At 41.0% G+C, this 23,887-nt stretch overlaps 2 protein-coding genes across 2 annotated transcripts; both read right to left on the reverse strand.

Annotated features, from left to right (window-relative positions):
* Positions 1 to 8,542: 8,542 nt before the first annotated feature.
* LOC133718671 (uncharacterized) lies at positions 8,543 to 11,297 on the reverse strand. Its single transcript, XM_062145532.1, has 4 exons — positions 11,055 to 11,297; positions 10,850 to 10,947; positions 9,896 to 9,996; positions 8,543 to 9,801 (listed from the first exon to the last, which is right to left on the reverse strand). Exons 1-4 carry the CDS (start codon positions 11,272 to 11,274, stop codon positions 9,780 to 9,782), a joined length of 441 nt encoding a protein of 146 aa, XP_062001516.1. The 5' UTR covers positions 11,275 to 11,297; the 3' UTR covers positions 8,543 to 9,779.
* A 1,118-nt stretch (positions 11,298 to 12,415) lies between these two features.
* Positions 12,416 to 13,621, reverse strand: LOC133714440 (basic blue protein-like). The gene is made up of 2 exons (XM_062140555.1): positions 13,293 to 13,621; positions 12,416 to 12,752 (listed from the first exon to the last, which is right to left on the reverse strand). Exons 1-2 carry the CDS (start codon positions 13,456 to 13,458, stop codon positions 12,547 to 12,549), a joined length of 372 nt encoding a protein of 123 aa, XP_061996539.1. The 5' UTR covers positions 13,459 to 13,621; the 3' UTR covers positions 12,416 to 12,546.
* Between the last annotated feature and the right edge of the window lie 10,266 nt (positions 13,622 to 23,887).

The following is a 23,887-nucleotide window of genomic DNA, read 5'->3' on the forward strand; positions in this document are numbered from 1 at the left end:
GGAATCGTCACGCTCGAAATGAAGAGCCACAACTCCACGAGTAGCGACGTGTTAGGGGCCGCACTTGTAATGCCGCAAGCAACCTTGTCCAGGGTCATTAGTTAAGCCTTTGGTTGGTTTGCTTGCGTGCTAGGGTTGTTTTGGTAATTTACAAATTATGTAATTTATTTTATTTAGCAATTAGTCTCCTCGACCTTTTTCATGTTTCCCCCTGCCAAGTTCATGTAAGGCCGATATGCTCTATAGGGAGGGGTTCCTAGTCGGCATAGTTTGGACTACGGAACTAGTATAGGTAAGCACATGTACTTTTGCCTCCCTTACCGTCTTACCATCAATAAAAGAGGAATTATTCAATCATCTGTGCCCCGTGAGATTGCTCTTTGATCTTTCCTTTCGATTATTCATTGTTCTTCGTGGTTGCCCCAACATTCATATAATTGTGTTCTTGCTTGTCACTAGCACTATTTTAATATCGTGTGGCTTTCATTGTTCCTTGCAAGGTACTCACTTGGCTGACTTGCTTGCTAGCAAGTGCCGCACGGTCCGCTTTGCGCATTGCAAAGTTCGGCCCGTGACAGTTGGTATCAGAGCCAACTCGGCTCAAGAAGCTCGCTACGATGTCGGGGAAGATGACAAACCAACAAAGATTCGATTGGTATGACCAACAACTCGGAGAACTTGCGGGAGTGCCGGATAGGTTGATTGATATCACAAATGTGTTGGACCGCGTCAACCTAGATGAGTTGGCGGCGCGGGTGATAGAGGTGGAGAGCCTGAAGGACCGAGTTGTGGCCCTTGAAAATTGGAAAGCTCGAGGTAGCGGAAGGGAGAGAAATGAGGAAGAAGCTCCTGTTCCGAACGAGCAAATGGGGGCGATGAGTGATGCCCTTGACACACTCCAGGTGGCTGTGGACAATATGGCAGAAGATGTCCGAGTCACCATTGATGCTTTTAGAAACGAGCTGGTGGAGATGAATACCAAGCTCAATCTAACCATCCGTGCGATGGGAAACCAACCTGTGACGGACTACAGGAAGGTAAAGATACCAGAACCTCAAGCTTTTGGAGGGGCGCGAGATGCCAAGGAGCTTGAGAATTACTTATTTGATATGGAGCAATACTTCCGAGCAGTGAAGCCAGACTCGGAAGAGGTGAAGGTGAACATGGCGACAATGTATTTGTCAGGAGATGCTAAACTATGGTGGAGGACCAAGTATAATGACATACAAAGAGGGGTATGCACCATTGACACCTGGGAGGATCTTAAGAAGGAGCTCAAAGCTCAATTCTTCCCCGAGAATGTAGAGTATATTGCTAGAAGGCAGCTAAGGGAGCTCAAGCACACCAACAACATCCGAGACTTTGTAAACAAGTTCTCGGTGCTCATGCTTGACATCCCGGACATGTCAGAGAAGGATCGGCTGTTTTATTTCCTGGAAGGCTTAAAGCCCTGGGCGAGGACCGAACTTCAGCGGCAGAGAGTCCAAGATTTGGCCTCCGCACAGGCTGCTGCTGAAAGGTTGACGGACTACACATTCGAAGAGAACTCTACTAAGAAGACTCAGCCGTTTTCGAATGTGAATGTCAACAGAAATGTAAGGCCTGGACCGAGTAGAAGTGGGGGAGCGGAGTCCAAGTTTTCCAACTCAGGAGGAGGGGACAGGAGAGTAGTGAATACGAGGGACACGGCAACGTCCAAGCCTGTTGCCTCGACAGGGGTCTTCACCCCTCGACCCTTTAATCCCTCAGGCTATGCTCCAAGGCCACTAGCATGCTTCTTATGCAGGGGACCGCATAGAGTGAATGAGTGCCCTCACAAGACCGCCCTCTCTGCCCTACAGGCTCATATTCACTCGAAAGAAATGGAAGATCAGCAAGAGCCAGAGGAGGAACCTGGTCACATGGGAGCTCTAAGGTTCTTGGGTGCGGTGGAGAAGCGACCACAATCACCCAAGAAGTCTCAGGCTAAAGGCTTGATGTTCATAGATGGTAGTATTAATGGAAAGGTAGCCAAGAGCGTGATGGTTGACACAGGGGCCACTCACAACTTTGTGTCAGAACCTGAAGCACGGAGGTTGGGGCTGAAGTTGGAGAAGGATGTTGGCCACATGAAAGCTGTGAACTCTAAGGCCTCACCTACAACTGGACTATCTCGAGGGGTATCACTCAAGTTAGGTCACTGGCAAGGGAAGGCTGACCTCGTAGTTGTCCAGATGGACGACTTTGATGTCATATTGGGGATGGAGTTCTTGTTGGCGAACAAAGCTATTCCCATTCCTAGTGCCCAACACTTACTTATTATGGGAGAAAGGCCGTGTGTGGTTCCGGCAAGAATCGAGCAACCAAGTGAACCCCGTCTCTTGTCCGCCCTCCAGTTCAAGAAAGGCGTGAAGCGTCATGAGCCTACCTATGTAGCAGTTCCTTTGATAAAGGATGAGACTAAAGGAGAAGTGATTCCGAAGGAGATTGAAGGGGTATTGGAGAGCTTTGTAGATGTGATGCCTCCTGAACTTCCCAAAGAATTGCCTCCAAGGAGGAGTGTGGACCATGAGATCGAACTGCTTCCGGGGGCCAAACCACCTGCAAAGGCACCTTACAGAATGGCACCCCCAGAACTGGCGGAACTTCGAAAGCAGCTCGAAGACCTGCTCAAGGCGGGATTCATTAGGCCATCTAAAGCCCCCTTTGGTGCACCTGTGCTGTTTCAAAGGAAACACGATGGAAGTTGGAGACTGTGTGTGGATTATCGGGCTCTCAACAAAGTCACGGTGCGCAACAAGTACCCGATCCCTCTGATTGCAGATCTGTTTGACCAACTCAGTGGTGCCAAATATTTCACAAAGCTAGACCTCCGCTCGGGGTACTATCAAGTTCGCATTGCAGAAGGAGATGAACCCAAGACAACGTGCGTCACCCGTTATGGCGCCTTTGAGTTCCTGGTGATGCCGTTCGGGTTGACCAATGCGCCAGCCACATTCTGCACTTTGATGAACCAAGTCTTCCACGAGTACTTAGATAAGTTCGTGGTAGTGTACCTGGATGACATAGTGGTGTACAGCTCTACCCTAGAAGAACACGTAGAGCACTTGAAGTTGGTGTTCCAACGGTTGCGGGACAACCAGTTGTATGTCAAGCGCGAAAAGTGCTCCTTCGCGCAAGTGACCATCAAGTTTTTAGGTCACATTATTGAAAGGGGTCAAATCAGGATGGATATGGAGAAAGTAGAAGCCATAAAGGAGTGGAGAAACCCCAAGAATGTGAAAGAGCTACGTTCTTTTCTTGGGCTGGCCAATTACTACAGACGTTTCATTGAGAATTACTCAAAGAAGACGACCCCCTTAACTGAACTCTTGAAGAAAGGAGTGACATGGGACTGGAGTAGTAATTGTGAGAAGGCCTTTCAAGATTTGAAGAAGGCCGTGATGGAAGATCCGGTCCTTGCCTTACCCGACCTGAACCTGCCATTTGAAGTCCAGACAGATGCTTCTGACTTCGCCTTAGGAGGAGTCCTGTTGCAACAAGGGCACCCTGTTGCTTATGAAAGTCATAAACTCTCGGAAGCTGAGAGGAGGTACGCGGCTCAGGAGAAGGAGTTGCTAGCCGTAATTCACTGTTTGAGGACGTGGCGACACTATTTGTTGGGGTCAAAGTTCCTTGTGAAGACAGACAATTCAGCCGTCAGCCACTTCCTGACCCAGCCGAAGTTAACTCCAAAGCAAGCTCGATGGCAAGAGTTTCTCGCTGAGTTCGACTTCCATTTCGAACACAAGGCTGGGCACACAAACCAAGTTGCTGATGCTCTAAGTCGCAAGGCTGACCTTGCCACCCTCAAGGTGTTGGCCACTTTGTCGAGCAGCATCATTGCCACAGACATCAAGCAACGTATCAAGGAGAGTCTGGAGAAGGATTCCGTGGCGCAATCCCTCATGAAAATGGTGAAGGAAGGGAAGAGCCGTCGGTTTTGGATGGAGGATGGCATATTGATGGCCAAAGGAGGACGAGTGTTTGTTCCGCGAGCGGACGGACTGCGAAGAATGCTTATGAAGGAGTGTCACGACACCCTGTGGGCAGGTCACCCTGGATGGCAGAGGACCCATGCACTCCTCAAGCAGGGGTACTACTGGCCCCAGATGCGAGACGATGTCACGGAATACACCAAGACTTGCCTGACATGCCAGCAAGACAAGATTGAGCGCCAAAAGACTCCAGGGCTGTTGGAACCACTGTCTATTCCTACTCGCCCATGGGAGAGTGTCTCCCTTGACTTTATTACTAACCTCCCGAAGGTGGGAGACTTATCAGGCATCCTGGTTGTGGTTGACAGGTTTTCAAAGTATGCCACATTTGTGCCAACCCCAAAGTACTGTTCGGCGGAAGACACAGCAAGCCTCTTTTTCAAGCATGTTGTAAAGTATTGGGGTGTGCCTCAGAACATAGTCAGCGATCGAGACACTAGGTTCACGGGAACATTCTGGACCGAGCTATTCAAGTTGCTCGGGTCTGAGCTCAACATATCTTCAAGTTATCACCCACAGACTGATGGGCAAACAGAAAGGTTCAACGGGATGTTGGAGGAGTACTTGCGCCATTTCGTTCATGCCAACCAACAGAATTGGGCGCAATTGCTCGATGTTGCACAATTTTGTTTCAACTCGAAGAAGAGCTCATCCACCAACAAGAGTGCTTTTGAAATTGTCACTGGCCAACAGCCTCTCTTGCCGCATACGGTGCAAGAAGTCTACAAAGGGGCGAATCCGCGTGCTTTCAACTTCACAAAAGAGTGGAAGACTAATGCCGAGATCGCTCAAGCCTATCTAGAGAAAGCGGCGGGGAGAATGAAGAAGTGGGCAGATCAAGGCCGCAAGCCCAGGGAGTTTCAGGCAGGGGACATGGTCCTTGTCAAGCTGCTTCCGGAACAACTCAGGTTCCTGCGCTCCAGAGACAAACGACTATTCAGGAAGTATGAAGGACCGCTCCCCATCATTGCTAAAGTGGGGAAGTGCTCCTACAAAGTCGATATTCCCGCCTGGATGAGAGTTCACCCCGTCTTCCATGTCAGCAACCTCAAGCCGCACCAGCCAGACTGTGAAGATCAAGCACGCAACCAGCCTGTTCGGGAGCACGTCGACATCGGACCACCAAAGCCGAAAGAAGTGGAGGAGATCCTAGCAGAGAGAGTGATCCGAGTGTCCAGGCGCCCATGCCAGCAGTTCCTGGTCAAGTGGAAGGGTCTGGGAGATGAAGAAACCAGTTGGGAGAATGCTGACGTCCTGACGAAGAAGTTCCAGCAGAAGATTGAAGACTTCAAGATCAAGGCAGTCGTCGAGAGCGCCGACAGCTTAAGTGGGGGAGGATGTTAGGGGCCGCACTTGTAATGCCGCAAGCAACCTTGTCCAGGGTCATTAGTTAAGCCTTTGGTTGGTTTGCTTGCGTGCTAGGGTTGTTTTGGTAATTTACAAATTATGTAATTTATTTTATTTAGCAATTAGTCTCCTCGACCTTTTTCATGTTTCCCCCTGCCAAGTTCATGTAAGGCCGATATGCTCTATAGGGAGGGGTTCCTAGTCGGCATAGTTTGGACTACGGAACTAGTATAGGTAAGCACATGTACTTTTGCCTCCCTTACCGTCTTACCATCAATAAAAGAGGAATTATTCAATCATCTGTGCCCCGTGAGATTGCTCTTTGATCTTTCCTTTCGATTATTCATTGTTCTTCGTGGTTGCCCCAACATTCATATAATTGTGTTCTTGCTTGTCACTAGCACTATTTTAATATCGTGTGGCTTTCATTGTTCCTTGCAAGGTACTCACTTGGCTGACTTGCTTGCTAGCAAGTGCCGCACGGTCCGCTTTGCGCATTGCAAAGTTCGGCCCGTGACACGACGCCATGAGCGGAGCGACGCCGAAAGTGAACTAGTCGCCATACCGGAAACTCAACTCAATCAAGAGATAAGATCAATACAGGCCGAGTCTCGAGTTGCAGCCACTGCCGCCGATAGCAAAGCCGCCGCGGCCTCAGAACCCGATTCGCCGTCGCCGATGACGTCTTGAGTTTTTCCGATCCACGCCATGAGTTTCATCTTCGCAAACTGAAAACACCCGCAGGTTTGTAAACTTGATTGAATTTCTGGTTTCATTATCTCTACTATCATAAGAATTACTTTTCCTATAGTTTCAATTAGTTGAAAATTTACATGATTTGTGAAGTTGTTCATGGAAATATTGCAATTTTTTTTTTCTTTGTTCGCTGTTTTTGGCAAGGTTGATCTAAGGTATATTTTATTGTTACTCACCATGACTGGTGATGCCGACGGTCTGAGAGATTGTTAAGAGTATAAGCTTGTTGTTGAATTTGTTTCATATTATTAGTATTATCAATGCTTATGCAACAGTAAGAGTAATAATTGGTACTTCTCCCTGAATTAATTGTGAATTGGAGAAACTTTTATTGTGTTTGTTTCACTTCCAGAGATTAGAGGAACATGGGTCCTTTTATTGTTGAAAGGAATTTTGCATGGTTATAGCCTTATAGGTGGTGAAAGACTCCAAGTCAAGTCTATTTGTGTTTATGTTTTGTCAGAAGACAAACTATTTGCAAAATTGGATTCTCCTGGGGCACCCCAATATTATAAGCTTCTGTATATCGAATTGGCTAATTGAAGTTCTCGACCTTCTGTGTCTTATTTACTGCACAGTTTTCACCTCCGCATCTTATATGCTTTCGAATTGCATTTGTTGGTTTCGTAATTGATACTTTAATCACTGTACTTTGTAGCAATGTAATTTTACTGTTGGTTCATAACATCTTGCACATGTTGCTTGCTGGTCTACTGTGCATCGTTTCAGTAAATGCCACATACTCAAATCATGTTCTGTGTAGTCTTGGTTCATAGCATCTTGCACATGCTGCTTGTTCATGGGTCTTTGACTATCTCAAAGTAAATTTCATCACTTTCTGGAATTTAGTATTTGATTAACTGATTCAATTCAAGTATGTATTTGAGCTCTGGTAGGTATTAATGGAGTATTGACAGTTCAGATACTTGAATTAGAGGAGCCAATTGCACATATGAAGATCATTCACAGTATTGATCATTCTTGTTGCGCATATATGATTAACAATTTAAGATAGAAATATATATCAACACAAGAGTCTTCTTGTTGTAAATGTTCGTGTAGAAGTCCAACATAGCTGAGCCAAGAAGAATATGTAATGTATTTTGAGAATTTCCTCTGTTGTTGCACACCTCATGCTTTCAAATTTCCCTACAAGTTGATTATTAGTAATTTTCGTTATGCCAATTTGAAAAGTTGAGCATTCTGTTTCTACCCAAACAATTACAAGACCTTGATATTCTAATTATGTTTTGAACTTATTGATTATCTAAATGTTGTCCAATTCAGTTGTCAGCAGCTTTCTAAATGTTGAAATCCTTCAAATTGACGAATTTTCCACATTCATAGAAGAAAAGTGAAAAGATGATGCCTGTGTATTACCAGGAAATGCATGTTGGAGGAGATCCGACCTTTATGTTTTGGTCTATCCAATTTTCTATTCAGTTGCATAGGTCCTTCTACCGTGTGGTATAGTTGCCACGTGTTCGAGTAATCTAATGTGACTTCTATTCATTATACAGTTGGAATGATTTGGAGTGGAGAAATAGTAGAAGCTAGAGTGCTTGAAGAAAACATTACTACCTACTTTAACATGCTACAAGGTTTTCTTCTTCTTTCACATGGGAGTATGGTTGGTGCAAGGCCTACTCTGTCTTCTTGTGTCCACGCATCTGTAAAGCAAGTTGTTGACTCTAGTTTTAAGTTGATGAAGGAATCTATCTCGTTGTATGGTAATCTCCCTCTCTCTGTTTCAGAGCACAGGCACCCAAAACCCATCTATACTCACACACTCACACAATTAGTCTTTAATACCAGCGCGTGCATTGGCTGAGGATGTGCAATTTAATAGTCAAGTCACTGTTAATCACATGTCACTAACTAAGTAACTGACCATGTCACTAATCAAGTAACTGACTATGTCACTGTTAATACCCTGGAAGAATTTAATCACTCACTGTCGAGAACTTCCTTTTGAGGCGTCTTCAAACCCAATTGTGGTTATGTTTTATTTTGTTTAATGCACTTATGGGAGGTTGTCCTAATTGAAAAAAGTGTTGTGGTTGTACTTTGACTAAAACCACTTGAAATCTTCCTAATATCACTATAAAATCTTCTCTCTAATGATTGAGTATATATTTTTGTCTTACGCTTGAATTCATTGTCCAAAAAATACTTGTGAAGTTTAAGTGCCTCAAGTCACTGGCCATGTCACAGTCATGACCATGTCACTGATCACATAACTGTTAAAGTCACTGTCAATCACATGTTATTTGCCAAGTTACTGGCCAGGTCATATTGCATGTCACGATGTCACTGTTATACACACGTCACTGACTAAGTTACTGGCCAAATCACATTGCATGTCACTGACCATGTCATTATTATACACAGGTCACTGATCAAGTCATTGGCCAGACCAAGTCCCTAGTTACGAAGCAACTCGAAGAAGCTAGAAGAATAAAAAAAAATAAAAAAAAGTGAAATTCTCACATAATCTTGAGATGAGAGCTCGTTTAAGAATCGCTCCTCGTTTAAGAATAAAAAAAAGAGAATTTGCATTTCAATTCATCAAGTTCTGCCTCATGAGCAGATTTTGGTAATTGGTCAGCGCTAAAGCTGCTTGTGCAGAGCCACTCAAAGCTCCTCCACTGGCCATGTGCTGGTTGTTATTACCATTAGCTTATTACATGTGTTCCTATCAGTTGGCATGCCCTGAACACTTGCTAACTGCTCCATTTCCTGCATCCTTTGCATCTGCAGCTTGGTTGCATTCGCATGTCGAGGATAAACCTGCAAGCCCTCTGCAATTTTCAGCAGAAGGTCAATCAAAGAAATCAATATAAAGAAATATAATCAACAACTGAAACAAGCAACAAGCAAAACATAGGAGCTCACAAAAAGTTTGGCACAACAAAGAGGGAGGAAGGAAATGAGAAAGAATCAATGAGAGCAAGAAATAAGTAGCCAAATACCAACTTCACCGCATTATATATCAAATACAAGAAACAAGAGCAACATTACTTCCTACAGGAAAGATGTGAAGACGACAACAAGCTGATTCTAGTCAACTCCAGATCCACCATGTCCAAAACCTCCATTAACTTAATTAAACATAATACTCAAGAAGCATGCCTATTAGCTCCAAATTGAACACTACAACTACTTCACCAGAAGATAGTTAACTCATAGAATGAGTAAATTAAAGCTACAAGCAATACCAAGCGGATATCAGTGGCAAAACCATATAATGGTTTGTTCAAGAATCTGTCTAAGATGGTGCCGGAATACAAATATACAACTAATTGAACAAGAAATTACTAACAATATGCTCAACTCCATGCAAAGCAGCAGCAGAGAATTACAAAATGGAAAGAGGAATTGGAAAACAGGAAAATACCAATTGGGCCAACTTTGTTTTCCTGGCAGAATTCAATCAAATCTTTCATGTTGTTCACAACCTCTGATATCTGTTAAAAGTTAGAAAGTTAGCAACTAAAATAAAATTCAAGTATAAAGATATACATAACATAAAAAAATGAACATTATATTCTAACTCAACAATCACGTCCATGAATGCAATAAAATATGCCTGCAAACACCTCACATATATTTTAGAAAAGCCAAGTCATTCAGCGACTGCAATTCCAAACTCTTTGCGAGCTACCACCCAGCTGTCAGAACCCTGAAGGAAACAAACAACATCAGTGAAGCCCTACTTCTTTATGAGGAGACATTAAAATTGAATACCAAACTGGTTGATCGCCTCAAAAACTCACAAATTACTATTTGCTTGTAGATCCTGCTGAGAAACCCCATCAGATCCCCTTTCAGCAATCGTACTCTGGCACTTCTGTGCAACCTGAACCAACTGATTGACCTGCAAAATATCATGCCTTGTAAGTTCACCACATGAGTCTATACTTAACCTTATCTACTAGTTTCTTACGTCACAGCTCTATCTACTTAATTCATCGGTTTTCATCACTTAATTACACAGTCCACTTGAAATTCTGGCATTAAGGGTCACATTTGTTTCTTTCTTTCAAAAACACAGAGAAATTATCAAAGTAAAATTTCAGAACTACAAGAAAACATAACTTAAGATGGCTCATTGGAAAAAGCAAAGAACGAGACACTACCTTACCAAATTATTGCAATCTCACATAGTCAATTTTCTCATCCAAGAACATACATGCAATCACTACCTTACCAAATTATTGCAATGTCACTACCTTACCAAATAACTAAAAACACATAAACCAGATACACATGTGAGAGTGAGGAAACAGATAACCAAGTCTAGTACTTCATTACACAAATCTATTTCCCTTCCAAGAACATGAATTGTAATAAAGATCACTTCTTAACCAGCAAACATGAATTGATCACTCTAATTTACAACTGAGTCCACTCCGTGTTCCATGTTTTCAAACTTTTTTCTCTTTAGTGGAACAGGTTTTCACGTTAATAGACCAAACAAAAAAAGGAATTCAATTCATTAACTCAACCAAATTGGTGGCTGTGCAACGCAAAATTTGATTGTACTGCTTAGAATCTCTCTGATGATGAAAACTAATTAACCTGGACCGAGATTTTGACTATTCATTTAGATCCAAATTACGAGTGTTTCTTGTGCAGAACATAAACAACATAATTTGTAAGCCAGATTTTCATTTGATGTATGCCAACAGATCTAAACTCGAAATAGTGAAAGAAAATAGACGAATTACCTTGCATGCCGGAATAGTGGACACCGAGGCCAAGCCAGTAGGCGTAGCCACTGATTGGTGTGAGATCTTAGACATTGAGATAACCTTACAATTTACTCCTACTCCAACAAAATGACAAAAAAAACTATGAAGATTTCACGCAAGAGTCGATGCAACCTACAAAAACAGATCGAAATCCAAAAGCAGAAAATTCAAAGTCCAATACCACAAGTCGGGATCAGCAACGGCGACGAATCAGAAGCACATGCGCCGAATATCACGGTTGCAGCAAAACACATTCGCTGGAATCGAGCCGCCGCCACCCTCCGGTTCCGGAATCCAACGGGAATTGGAAATTTTTTGCTCCTTCCCTTGGTCTCTCTCCGAAATAGCCAAGAACAAGAGAGAGAAGATTTGAGCTCTAGGATTTTTGACTTTAAGGGCATAATGGGAATCAGAAAAATTAAAAACTGACATTTTTTAACATTACCTCATTACTAATAAGGACTAAATTAGTATTATTAACAATTCATAATGGACCTTTTTATCAAATGGAAAACTAGGTGACATTTTTATCACATTTTCCATCATTTTCCTTTATCAATATTTCCTCGATATTCGATATTTTAGTCATTGCTTACAACTCAAACATCAAAGAAGTATTTTGAATTTTTCCATTCAACTTTTACAAACCAGATCTTAAGAAAAGAAAGAAAATATAACATTACTTTGGAAATACTTTTTTTTTTCTTTGAACATGCACAAATTGGTAAAACCCATATCATAAAAAAGAAAATCAAAATCGATAGGGATAGATCTGACGGCAGGGGTGGAGCCACGTTGGGGCCCAATGGGTCTCGTGCCCCACTGGGTTTATTATTATTTTTTAAAATTTCGATACTTAACAATCCTATAAGTAGCTAAGAGTTTCATTATATTACTATCAGCCTATATGGCGCAGCGGTTAGACTTGATTATTTTATATGGCTGGTCCAAAGTTCGAATCCTGTTGTCAACATTGACTGTTTTGAGTTTTGTTTTTCGGTACTATACCGGTCTGGCCGAAATAGTAATATTCTGTTTCTAATACAGGCCCGTTTTAACTATTTTCGATACGAATCCCGATTTTCCTACCCAATCATACTAATATATAGCTGGTCCTACCACATCGTTCATGATTTATGACTGCACTTTTTCCCACTCAGTCAAGATGTTAGTAGATTTATTAATGCTTTGAGTGTATATATGTTGTAATGAGCGTCTATGTCGAAATATATAGATCCTAGCATAAGGCTTAATGCCCTAGCCAGAAATGTTTTGGTCGTGTCTGTATCCAAAAGAAGAAAGAGTCAATACTTTGAAAAGTCATAGGCCATCATTTTTATCTACAACATGAAAATTTTTGAATTTGTTAAGACCTAAATCTTCAAGAAACTAGATAGAGTATCAAAATCTTACAAGAAATCTAACACTAGTTTAAATTGTGGTATGAAAGATAAATTAGACAAAAAAGAACCAAAAAAAAAAGCAAACACATAAATACAATAAACTACGGCTAAACACATAAATTATGGTCGTTTTATATTTTCGGCTTCTATCATACTCAAAATTATATGATTTACAATTTATTATACCAGACTCGAGAAAAGTACAGTAATCAAAATTCACAAGCAACTTGCTACAGATTCCTCTCCACAGAGGCATGCATTTGTTACATATTAATTGTACACATACATTGACATCTTCATGCCATCAGATTCACAGTTATACTCACACATGAAATAATAGTATCCAGCTTCAACCAAGGTTAATGCTTCATTGCCATTTGTATAGAAACCTAAGTTCGGTTCCATGTTGCATTGTTCAAATGCATCACTATCTGTTGCTACAACCACATTGTGATAATTCTTATCGTAATGAAAATCTGAGAAACAAAACAAAACATCAATTAAGATCTGAATAATATATAATCATATTTTGCACAAACATGTTAAACACAATAACGTAATATACAAATCATTCCATCAAATTTGAATGACACCATATACTGTGCAAATTTAAAGGAAAGTGATGACAAATTAATTAACAATAGTAGACGATGACCTAGCGGCCCTAGCCTATCTAAAAAGTCCGAATGCCACCATATACTGTGCAAATTTAACAAAGATCAAGGATAATATCAAGGATTGAACGTTTCAAAGTTCGAACTATGAAACCAAAATGTTCATATAGTCTCATCCAGTCTGCTTCATAATGGATGACACCATAATTGATATTAACACAAAAGCTATGGAATCGGGTATGCATTTGGCAAAATAGGAACATTCAAATGTGGTGGTCGATCTGTTTCCGGAGAAAAGGTTGAAAAATGCAGCAAATGAATCTGGTAAATAATAAAGCTATGCTGCCAAAGTTCTAGATCACTATGAAACAAAAAAAAAAAAAAAAGTTCTAGATCACTCACTGAGTACATCTCCAGCAAAGAAAGTGTTTTCATGAGCAAAACCACTGGAAGCAATTTCAGTTGACCAGTCAACTTCGTATGAATTTGCCATCACCATCACCATCACCATGATCGGAGAAACCAGAAACGCAATCAGAGCAAGAGCCGAGTATTGTGCCACTGCCATATTAAACACTTGGGCTAGCAAATAATTCTTAACGTTTCGGTTTGTGGCTAATTAAGCAATAACAAGCATGCATATATATATAGGTCCGTGTCCGTCCTTTCTTGGTCGAAAGAAATAGTGGAGCTTTGGTCTGGTCGTTGTGATTGAATATTTGAATATGCCCTCAGGGATTTGTTCTTGTGATAATGATCAGAACAAATGTTAATAATTCGCATCGAATTATATCTATTATGTCACACAGATACGCTTTATTCAAGTCTCCTGGTTTCCTTCGCGTTCGGCCGGGCCGGGACAAAAACAATTGTGGCGGGACCTTTCGAAACAGTGATGGTTATTATTGAGAAAATTTGAGGCAAGGTCTAGTGCTATCGTTTCTCTTGGTAATTGTGTCATGATCCTCTGCGTTAGCATTTCTTTCGTTCCTGTCAAAAATTGATAAAGTGATTAAAGTGTGAGGAACCTGCAGTCGTTCTCCGATACAAAAACACTCAAAATACTAGGCCAACACTTGCAGATTCATCATTCCAGATCTGGTTTTTATCATTCCAGATTCATCATTCTTGTAACCCATTAATTTTAGAGGGAAACCCATTTGTATTGAATCGGTCCCCACTCTACTAGCTAAGCCAAGTCCACTACTAGAACTACTCCTAGCTATCGTACCACATCGTTCATGAGTCGGCCATTAATTTTTTTTCCTACCCAATCAAGATGCTAGTGGATTTATTAATGTTTTGAGACTTTGTAATGATTGTCTATGTCAAAATAAAACAAACATAAATACTATATAATAAAGAGAAGATCTGGATTCATCATTCCAGATCTGGTTTTACATAATACAGGAAAATAAACATTATATTATTATATTATATGCATTTCATGCTTCTATCAGTGCACTCAGTTTCTACGATGGCATTGCAGCGCAATGACAAATGCATTTCCAAGAAGATCTAGGTGCTGTTCTTGGTGGTGTTGTTCGGCTTGTGTTGGCTTCAAGATTGCCTAGGCTGATTGGATTGGCCTACTTTTTTGGGTGTGGGAAGGGGTTTTTGGGCCTCATTGGGAGTGGATCATCCAACTAGGGCCGGATATATATATATATATATATATATATATATATATATATATATATATATAATTTTAGGGAAAAATCCTCAAATGGTACCTGAACTATGGTCCAATGCATATTTTAGTACCTAAACTTTCAAATTTTAGGGAAAAATCCTCGTAGTACTTGAACTATTGTTCCGTTTCTCCATATGGTACTTCCATCCAATCTGCCGTTAACTTTGCCTATTAATTTTTTTTTTTTGGGAGATGAATGTCATCCTATAAGAATAAGCCACATAGGCAAAATTAACGGCAGATTGGATGGAAGTACCATATTGAGAAACGGAGCAATAGTTTAGGTACCATTAGGGTAGTTTTGAAAGTTTAGGTACCAAAATGTGCATTCGACAATAGTCCAGGTACCATATGAGGATTCTTTCCTAAATTTTATCATACATCTAAAAAGTTTTGGTCGTGCTCTAAAAAGAGAAAGAGACACCACTCTAACAGAGTCTATCCCATCTTTTTATCTACAACATGAAAAATTACGAATTTTGTTAAGATCTAACTCTTTATAAAACTACATCGAGTACCAACAATAGAAGACAATTTTACAATAAATCTAACACTTTTTTAATCGCTTAAGTACTAAAAAAAATGAGTATAAACTAAGGGTAAAACCAATCATTACAAACCATCATTTTTTTTTTTTTGACTAAATACTGTTTAGTCCTTGAGCTTTTGACAATAAAACACTTCAGTCTCTGACCTTATAATTTCACACGTTTAGTCCCTGTACTTCAAAATTTCAGACCAATAGGTCCTTGCCGTCTAAAGTCGCGGCGAAATGTCTATTATACCCTCAATTCTTTTTTTTTCAATAAATTTATTAATTTCTCTTTTATTTATTTATTTATTTTTCTTTATTTTATTTGTTCTTTTTTTTTTCAAACAGAAAGAAAGAAAGGAAAAAAAAAAACAGAAAAAAATAAACAGAAAGAAAGAAAGGGAAAAAAAAAATTCCTTTTCCAAAAAAAAATAAAGTAATTAATTAATTTAAAAAAAAAGAACTGAGGGCATAATAGACATTTTGCCACGACTTTTAGACAACAATGACCTATTGGTCTGAAATTTTGAAGTACAAGGACTAAACGTGTGAAATTAGAAGGTCAGGGACTGAAGTGTTTTATGGTCAAAAGCTCAAGGACTAAACAGTATTTAGTCCTTTTTTTTTTTTAGAAGAAACGTGAACACTTTCATTACTCCGGCCAACAAAGTTACAAAGGAACCCACCACGTGTGTGACCCCGATAAAATGAGTACTGAAACGTAACCTTGTACTGATAAACACAGCACGCTCTAACGATAGGGAAAGAGAGTAGGGAAATACTAAAAAAAAATGTCTCAGATGGACCCTAAACCTTCCTTACCAAGCTCCGTTTCATTATTAAAATACAACGAAAAGAAAATAAAAAGAGAACTAAAAAAGAAACTAAAGAAAATTAACTATCGGGCTCCCTAGCCAATAGCCAACCAAACTCCAACCAAAAGCCCATGGCCCATGGCACACCCTAGCCACCATGGAGCCGAGCCGCCAGCAGCCATAGGTCCCAGGCCAGGGACACCTCCACCACCAGAAACCCCGTCGTCTGCAACACCGGTCTTGCCGTCTCCGCTGCCGACCACAACATCGCCACCCTGATCAATGAGTCAAACCGTAGAGCATCCTCGAAAGGAAGGGTCTTGAAGCACTGAGACCGCCGCCGCCCAATTAGACACTGGGAGGAGCCCCGCCATCGACACACACTACCCCGCAGTACCACCGAGAGCCATGGCTACCAACAGCATCAAGAAAGCAGTACGGTAACCTAACAATTGGATTGGGGGAATCGAGGGAAAAAGGAAGGCAAAACAAAATGCGAAGAAGGAATCCAAACCGAGGAGTTAGTCTGAATTCAGGGAAGTGGAACAGAGATGTGATAACAAGGGGAGACGAGCAAGATCGACCTTGCGGCTACAAAGGGAGGACGAGGAGAAAGGGTTTCTGGCTCGGACGTCAATTTTGCTTAATCTGACTCTAACATATTTGTACAGACCATCGTTTTATCTACTCTCAATTTGTTTTACATTCAAAAGATCCTTCATTTTCAGGTTTAATTTTATTGTGAAACTATAAATCATATATAATTTACACCCTCAAGAAATGAAATCAAAATTCACATGCAACTTGGTACAGATTCCTCTTTAGAAAGGTATGCATTTGTTACATATATATATCTAGTTCACAAACACCGACATCTTCATGCCATCAGATTTGCAGTCAAACCCACACATGAAATAATAGTATCCAACTTCACCCAAGGTTAATGCTTAATTTCCACTTGTATAGTGACCCAAGTTCGGTTTATTCTTGCACTGATCAAATGCATCACCATCTGTTGCTATAATCAGATTGTGATAAGCGATATCCCAATGAAAATCTGAGAAACAAGACAAAGTATCGATTAAGATCTGAATAATGTATAATCAAAACTTGCACAAACAAATATATCAATGTTTAAGAATAAAGGATTCAAGAGAGATTGAAGAGAGAATTGTGTATTTCATTATTGAGAATAAGAGCCCTATATATAGGGATTACAAAGTACATGTTCTAATGTTACAAGGAAAACTATTCCAAATAGGACTAGGAATTCTAGAACTTTCTCTCCAATTACAAACATGAAACTAATCCTAGTTTGATAAGGCACACATAGTCGATTTCCTTCAACACTCCCCCTTGTGCCGCTCAAACGTGGTGGTGACGCTTCATCCGTTGCCTCGTTAAAAACCTTGCTCGAGTGAAAAACCTTGTGGGACAAAAACAAGCTCGAGGAGGAGAAAAAGAGTACAACACGTCTTTCACTCTTCGAGATCGAACATGTAGATGTCATAACTCCCCCTGATGTCGATATCTCCCCCTGATTGCTACAATCATGGAAGTTCGGATAACTTTCTTAATCCGATGTTCTTCACATGTTTCTTGAAGGTGGATTTAGGTAACGACTTAGTGAATAAGTCCGCTACATTATCCTCTAATCGGATTTGATTCACTTTAATCTTTAGAAGCAATTGTTGTTGTTGATTATAGAAGAATTTAGGTGATATATGCTTGGTGTTGTCGCCCTTGATGAAACCTAACTTCATTTGCTCAATACAAGCTGCATTGTCCTCATAAATGCATGTAGGTTCATTTGTGGTAGACTTCAAACCACAACTTCCTCGAATATGTCTAATTACAGACCTTACCCATATACATTCACGCACGGCTTCATGTAGAGCAATAATCTCTGCATGATTTGAGGAAGTAGCAACAAGGGTTTGTTTTGTAGACCTCCAAGATATCGCAGTGCTTCCCATGGTAAAGACATAACCCGTTTGGGAGTGACATTTGTGAGGGTCAGAGAGGTACCTGCATCAGCAAAACATCATTGTCCTTTTGATGGAGAGAAGTAGGGGGACGCCGACAGCATGTCCGGTGGCAAAGTCATGGCCGGAGACGTTTTGCCTCTTGGGGTCTGATCCCAAATTTCTGTCATTCCTTTTCTCTCTGTAGGGATAAAATAGGCCCATATTAATCGTACCTTTTAAGTATCGAAAGATTGTCTTTACACCAATCCAATGGCGGCATGTTGGCGCAGAGCTATGTCGAGCTAACAAGTTCATTGTGAATGAGATGTTCGGTCTTGTGCATTGAGCTAAGTACAATAATGCGCCTATTGCACTTAAATAGGGCACTTCGGCCTCTAATAATTCTTCGTCCTCATCCTTTGGACGAAACAGATCTTTTCCGGGCTCAAGACTACGGCCAATCATGGGAGTACTCACAGGCTTTGCTTTATCTTCATTAAAGCGCCTTAGAATTTTCTGAGTTTATGCAGACTGATGGATCAAAATCCCATTACTACGGTGCTCGAGTTCTAAACCGAAACAAAACCGTGTTTTCCTAAGATCTTTCATCTCAAATTCGGATTTCAAGTATTTAGCAGTTTCCTTTAACTCATCTAGAGTTCCAATTAGGTTCATGTCATCGACATAAACTGCTACGATTAGGTTAATGATCACGCATGGGCATATTTCATTGTTAATATATCCCTTATCAATCAAGTAGTCACTTAGACGGTTATACCACATCCTTCTGGATTGTTTTAATTCATATAGTGAACGTTTTAATCTTATTGAAAACGCGCTCCGTGGTTTAGAGCCACTTGATTTGGGTAATTGAAGTCCATCTGGAACCTTCATATATATCTCTGAATCTAGATCCCCATAGAGATATGTTGTAACCACATCCATAAGCTGCATGTCAAGTTTTTCAGAAACTACCAAACTGACAAGGTAGTGGAACGTTATAACGTCCATTACAGGAGAATATATCTTCTCGTAGTCGATTCCAGGGCGTTGTGAGAAACCTTGCGCCACGAGGCGGGCTTTATATCTAACCACCTCATTTTTCTCATTACGCTTTCTAACAAATACCCATTTATGGCCAACAGGTTTTACATCTGGGGGTGTCTGCGTTATAGGCCCAAATACCTGTTTTTTTGTTAGTGAATCTAATTCAGCCTAGATCGCATCTTTCCATTTAGGCCAATCCGCTCTTCGTTGACATTCTTCGACAGAGCGAGGTTCGATATCATCATATTCTATAATTTCTTTTGCAACATGATATGCAAATGCATCATCAATAGCCATATAATTTCTATTCATCATCTCATGGACACTAGTGTAATTTATGGAGATCTCTCTATTATCTGGAATTGGTTCTGACATTGGAGCGTCCCACAATGATGTCTCTTGGACATAACCATAATCTGGAATATTTTCATGAGATGGATTATTCACGTCGATGATTAATGGATTATTTTGTGTCAAACTCGCTTTCTTTCTTGGGCGAGAATCCATTGAACTTATGGGCCTCCCGCGCTTCCTAACAGGAGCCGTGGGCCTGACCACTGCGTCACCCATATAGGGGACGTTGGCGCCATGCTCCTGTACTCTTGAGATGGCGTCATGCCCTCTAGTTTTAGGGACATCAATCCTTGCAGACACGTTTGCAGCAGGTATGTGTGATCTCGTTACTTTAGCGATATCAGAAAACGCATCAAGCATCAATTCTGCTATGTTCTGAAGATCGATAATTCTTCGCACTTCAATTTCGGATTGTGCAGTTAGGGGATCAAGATGAGACAAAGTGGGGACAGACTACGACAATTCCTGTCGTTCCTGTTGAACATTTATGTTCTTATCTCCCCCTAACGACCGGAAGACTGTCTCATCAAAGTGACAATCCGCAAATCTAGCGGTAAAGAGATCGCCTGTCAAGGGTTCTAAGTAGCGGACAATCGTTGGAGAATCATATCCAACATAAAAGCCTAATCGTCGTTGAGGACCCATTTTGGTGTTGTGGTGGCACAATTGGCACATAAACTGCACACCCAAATATGCGTAAGTGTGACACATCAGGCTCATACCCAGTCACCATCTGGGACGCAGAAAATGGTTGAGTGGCAATGGGCCTCAAACGAATAAGCACAGCTGCATGCAATATTGCATAGCCCCAAGCAGAAATAGGGAGATTGGTGCGCATTACCAATGCTCTAGCGACCATTTGTAGTCGTTTAATTGCGGCTACTGCGAGACCATTTTGGGTGTGAACATGAGGAATAGGATGTTCAACTTCAATCCCGATGGACATGCAATATTCATCAAAAGTTTTTAATGTAAACTCCCCAGCATTGTCTAGCCTGATAGACTTAATAGGATGATTAGGGTGGTGAGCCCTTAACTTAATAATTTGGGCGAGGAGTTTAGCAAATGCAGCGTTCCTTGTGGACAATAGCATGACATGTGACCAACGTGTCGATGCATCAACCAACACCATAAAATATCAAAATGGTCCGCAAGGTGGTTGAATAGGTCCACAAATATCACTTTGGATTCGTTGCAAGAATGGCATGTTTTCTTTAGTGTCCTTTGCATAGGATGGTCTCGATCCTAATTTTGCTAAAGATCAGGCTTTGCAGAACGAATGATGGGCTTTAGAAACAACCAATGAGGATTTTGGTTGAGCCATGAAGTCACAATTGACTTTAGAAGTAGAAGGAGGAGTCAAAGAATGGTCCATGGCGTCAAAGCCATGTTGTTGTCGTAGGGGGTAGACGGCGCCAGCCCTAAGTGGCCGGTCTTGCACAGTCTTGGCGCCGTGAGGCGCAGGTGCATCTCCTTGAACCAATTTTTGGTTCTTACTTCTCTTCGTTTTGAAGAATGGATGTCCATGCAAAGTCTTTAATATACGGATCATTATGTCACGACCTGGATGTCTCAAACGGTCATGCCATAGCCTATATGTGTCAGAATCCCAATCATCTCTCATAACATGATTGGATTCAATTATTCTAATAGTGGTTGCATACAACCCACTAGATCGACACATAAGTTTCTCTAAGACTTTTTTATGTCCGTAGTCATTAGAGGTGATGCAAAGGAACTCTTGTCCATTCTCACAATGTGTTTCCACATGAAAACCATTGACTCTTAGATCTTTGAAGCTCAAAAGGGTTCTTTTGGCCCTAGGAGCGTAGAGAGCTTCAGTGACATTAATGATTGTGCCATACGGCAACAAGAATTGAGCTGGTCCTCGACCATGAATCAATTTAGATTACCCTATCATCGTAGTCACTGAAGATCGAGTAGGCGTCATCTCAAGAAATAACTGCCTATTTTGAAGTATGGTGTGCGTAGTAGCACTATCCACGAGGCATTCTAGCTCTCCGGGAAACATACTTGAATGAATAAAGTTCGAATCAAAATCGACACTTTATTTCAATGAAAGCCAATGATTACGTCAAAGTTTCTAAATTTAATCCAAAAAGGATAATCAAGCTTAGACAAGTAGTAGTTACTCAATCCGTTTGGTAATTCCAATTTGGTTGTGACCAGGTAAGGTAAGGCGAGATTTTGGTGGAGCGTTGCTCACTTTTAAAACTGTTCTCTCAGTTCAAACATTTCCTAGACATCACAATTACTCTTGAGTACGCCTAGTGAGAAAGAGTTATAACCACTGTCTTTGTTGATAGTTTCCAAATTTTTGGATTTGGGATTGAAACCAATGACGTTTATATGGTCAAATTTTTATGCTTACGAACGCTCTTAGTCTGAAGATCACGAACGCTCTTAGTTCGTATATAGCGTGAATCCCCACGATTCCGCTTTTAGCAAATCGAACCCACGTTACAGAAAAGTGGGATGTAGAAGAAGAGATTTTGTAAGTCCCCGAAGAAAAATAAAAATAAATTTAAATTTCAAAAACGGGAACAACTTACTTTTGAAAACTTACTCATGAATTTCAAAACTTGAAATTCTCAATACACGCGCGTGTTGATGCAGGCGTGTAGGATTGCAGAAGTTCTATCGATCCTAGGTCGAGGATTGCAAACTATCTTTCAATCCCTGCTGTGTGGTCGAGATGTGCAGGATTGCAACGTTGGTTTGAAAAAACTTGTTTCTTGAGAAAAGGTGGCCGGAAATTGCTAGGCTAGGCCGGAGGTGCTGCTTGCTTTTGCAGAAGAGTGCAGGTCTCAAAACAACTCCGATAAAGCTGAAATTCGGAGGTCAGATAGAAGATACAGAGACGAACAACTTTGATGAAGGAAGGATTTTGATCTGAGGTTTCGTTCAAGACGTTTCGGGGCGTGCAAGCAGGCTGATCTGCACAGGAACGAGCGTCCTGCTGTGCTGCAGGGGCAGTAGGAGGCACACGGGTGTGTAAGGGCTGCAGGGGCAGTGTAATACCCCGGAAAATCCAAATTAAATTCCGTGGATTTTTAGAAATGATTTCACGATAGTAGGAGCGAGTACGAAGCTTGGAGAAGTTGTGGAATTAGTTCGAACGATTTTATTTTCGAAAACGAACGTTTTTAGGGGGTCAACAAAGTTGACTTTTTATACGTTCAAAATTTGGGAAAACTTCCTTCATGAAAGTTGTAGAGCTCGTCGATACGAGTTCGTGGACATGTGGAACGCAATATTTGGAGTTCGTATGAATAAGTTATGAATATTTGAAAATTGAGAATTTTCTATAAATACAAAAAATCAGATTTCCCAATAAGGAAACCCGAAAATTTCCAGATTTTTCTCCTCCTCGCTGCCTTGGCTTCACGGCGTCACCACGACTTCATCCGGCCACCTATGGCCATGAAATTGATATCAATCTCTTCGCCTTGAAACCAGCTTTCCATTCATATATGTCTTGCATCCTATCATTCACCATAGACAACGAATCGAAGCAAAGAAGGTCAGACCATTTTTCATGCATTTCTTCAAATTCCAGCCAACTCCGGCAAAGGTAGGAGGGGAGACCAACTGGGCTTTGTTCGCCTTGCCATGCTCTATAAACTCACCAAGTTTCACATCTCGATTCAACCCGAGGAAGACGAATTTCAGATTTGAGCGATTTTGGGCGATTTCGGCCTCTTTCTTCTTGAGGTAATTTTCGACCACTTCCGGTCATTTTTAGACTTCATGCTAGTTAGGAAAGTGGTTGGGCTTGATGAGATGAAGAGGAGCAGCCCGGCCCCGACACCATTGGCGGTGGTCGGCGGCGGCTCTGCCACTAACTCCGGCGGCCCTTTCCGGCCAACTCCGGGGGTCAAAAATATAGTTTCTGTGCATTTTTAGATTCTATATTTCAATACGATCATTTCGATATATTATACGCAATTTTCGGATATCGTATGATTTAGTTATGAATTTTACGATTTCGAACGATTTCGATTGTTCGATTAATGATCTGTGAAGATCGGACCGTCTGATGGACTTGTAGTTTTGATATGTTGATCGTATGACTGTCCCAATGACCTTGTGTGGTCATGGGCGAAGATCCGACCGTTGGATCTTCGTATAATTGCAAAACAGTGATTCGGGAGGCGATTCGTGAGAATCCGTCCGTCGGATTTTTATATAAGTTAGAATCCGACCGTTGGATTGTCGTTTAAGTATGTTTTGGAATTGTTAGCTAAATTCAAGTCACATTTGATTAGGTGATTGACGGTTTGAGTTGGTGGACGATTGTGGATCGTATTTTGAGCTGAATTGAAGACGCAGCGGGATTATCGAGGTGAGTAAACCTCACGTGGTTCATATTACGAACCCAATACATTTAATTACGTTATTTTATTGCAATCATATGAACTATAGTTGGTATTAATAGGCATTCCTGTGTGAATGTCTATATATATATTATTTACGTGAAATAATATGTATTGTTGGAGTTGTGTTGAGTTATTGTTGAGAAACAATATATTGTGAGAGGTATTGAGTTTATTGTTGAGAAACAATAT

This window comes from Rosa rugosa, chromosome 6 (genome assembly GCF_958449725.1).
Source record: "Rosa rugosa chromosome 6, drRosRugo1.1, whole genome shotgun sequence".
NCBI lineage: Eukaryota > Viridiplantae > Streptophyta > Magnoliopsida > Rosales > Rosaceae > Rosa > Rosa rugosa.

What these genes read in the sequence shown, in the direction of transcription:
- LOC133714440 (XM_062140555.1), bottom strand. Translation starts at nt 13,458, where the DNA reads ATGGCAGTGGCACAATACTCGGCTCTTGCTCTGATTGCGTTTCTGGTT. An exon ending in CTTTGCTGGAGATGTACTCA is followed by an intron (nt 12,753 to 13,292) that starts GTGAGTGATCTA and finishes TTTGTTTCTCAG; the next exon opens with ATTTTCATTACGATAAGAAT.
- LOC133718671 (XM_062145532.1), bottom strand. Translation starts at nt 11,274, where the DNA reads ATGCCCTTAAAGTCAAAAATCCTAGAGCTCAAATCTTCTCTCTCTTGT. An exon ending in CCACTATTCCGGCATGCAAG is followed by an intron (nt 9,997 to 10,849) that starts GTAATTCGTCTA and finishes GATATTTTGCAG; the next exon opens with GTCAATCAGTTGGTTCAGGT. An exon ending in CTACAAGCAAATAGTAATTT is followed by an intron (nt 9,802 to 9,895) that starts GTGAGTTTTTGA and finishes TGTTTCCTTCAG; the next exon opens with GGTTCTGACAGCTGGGTGGT.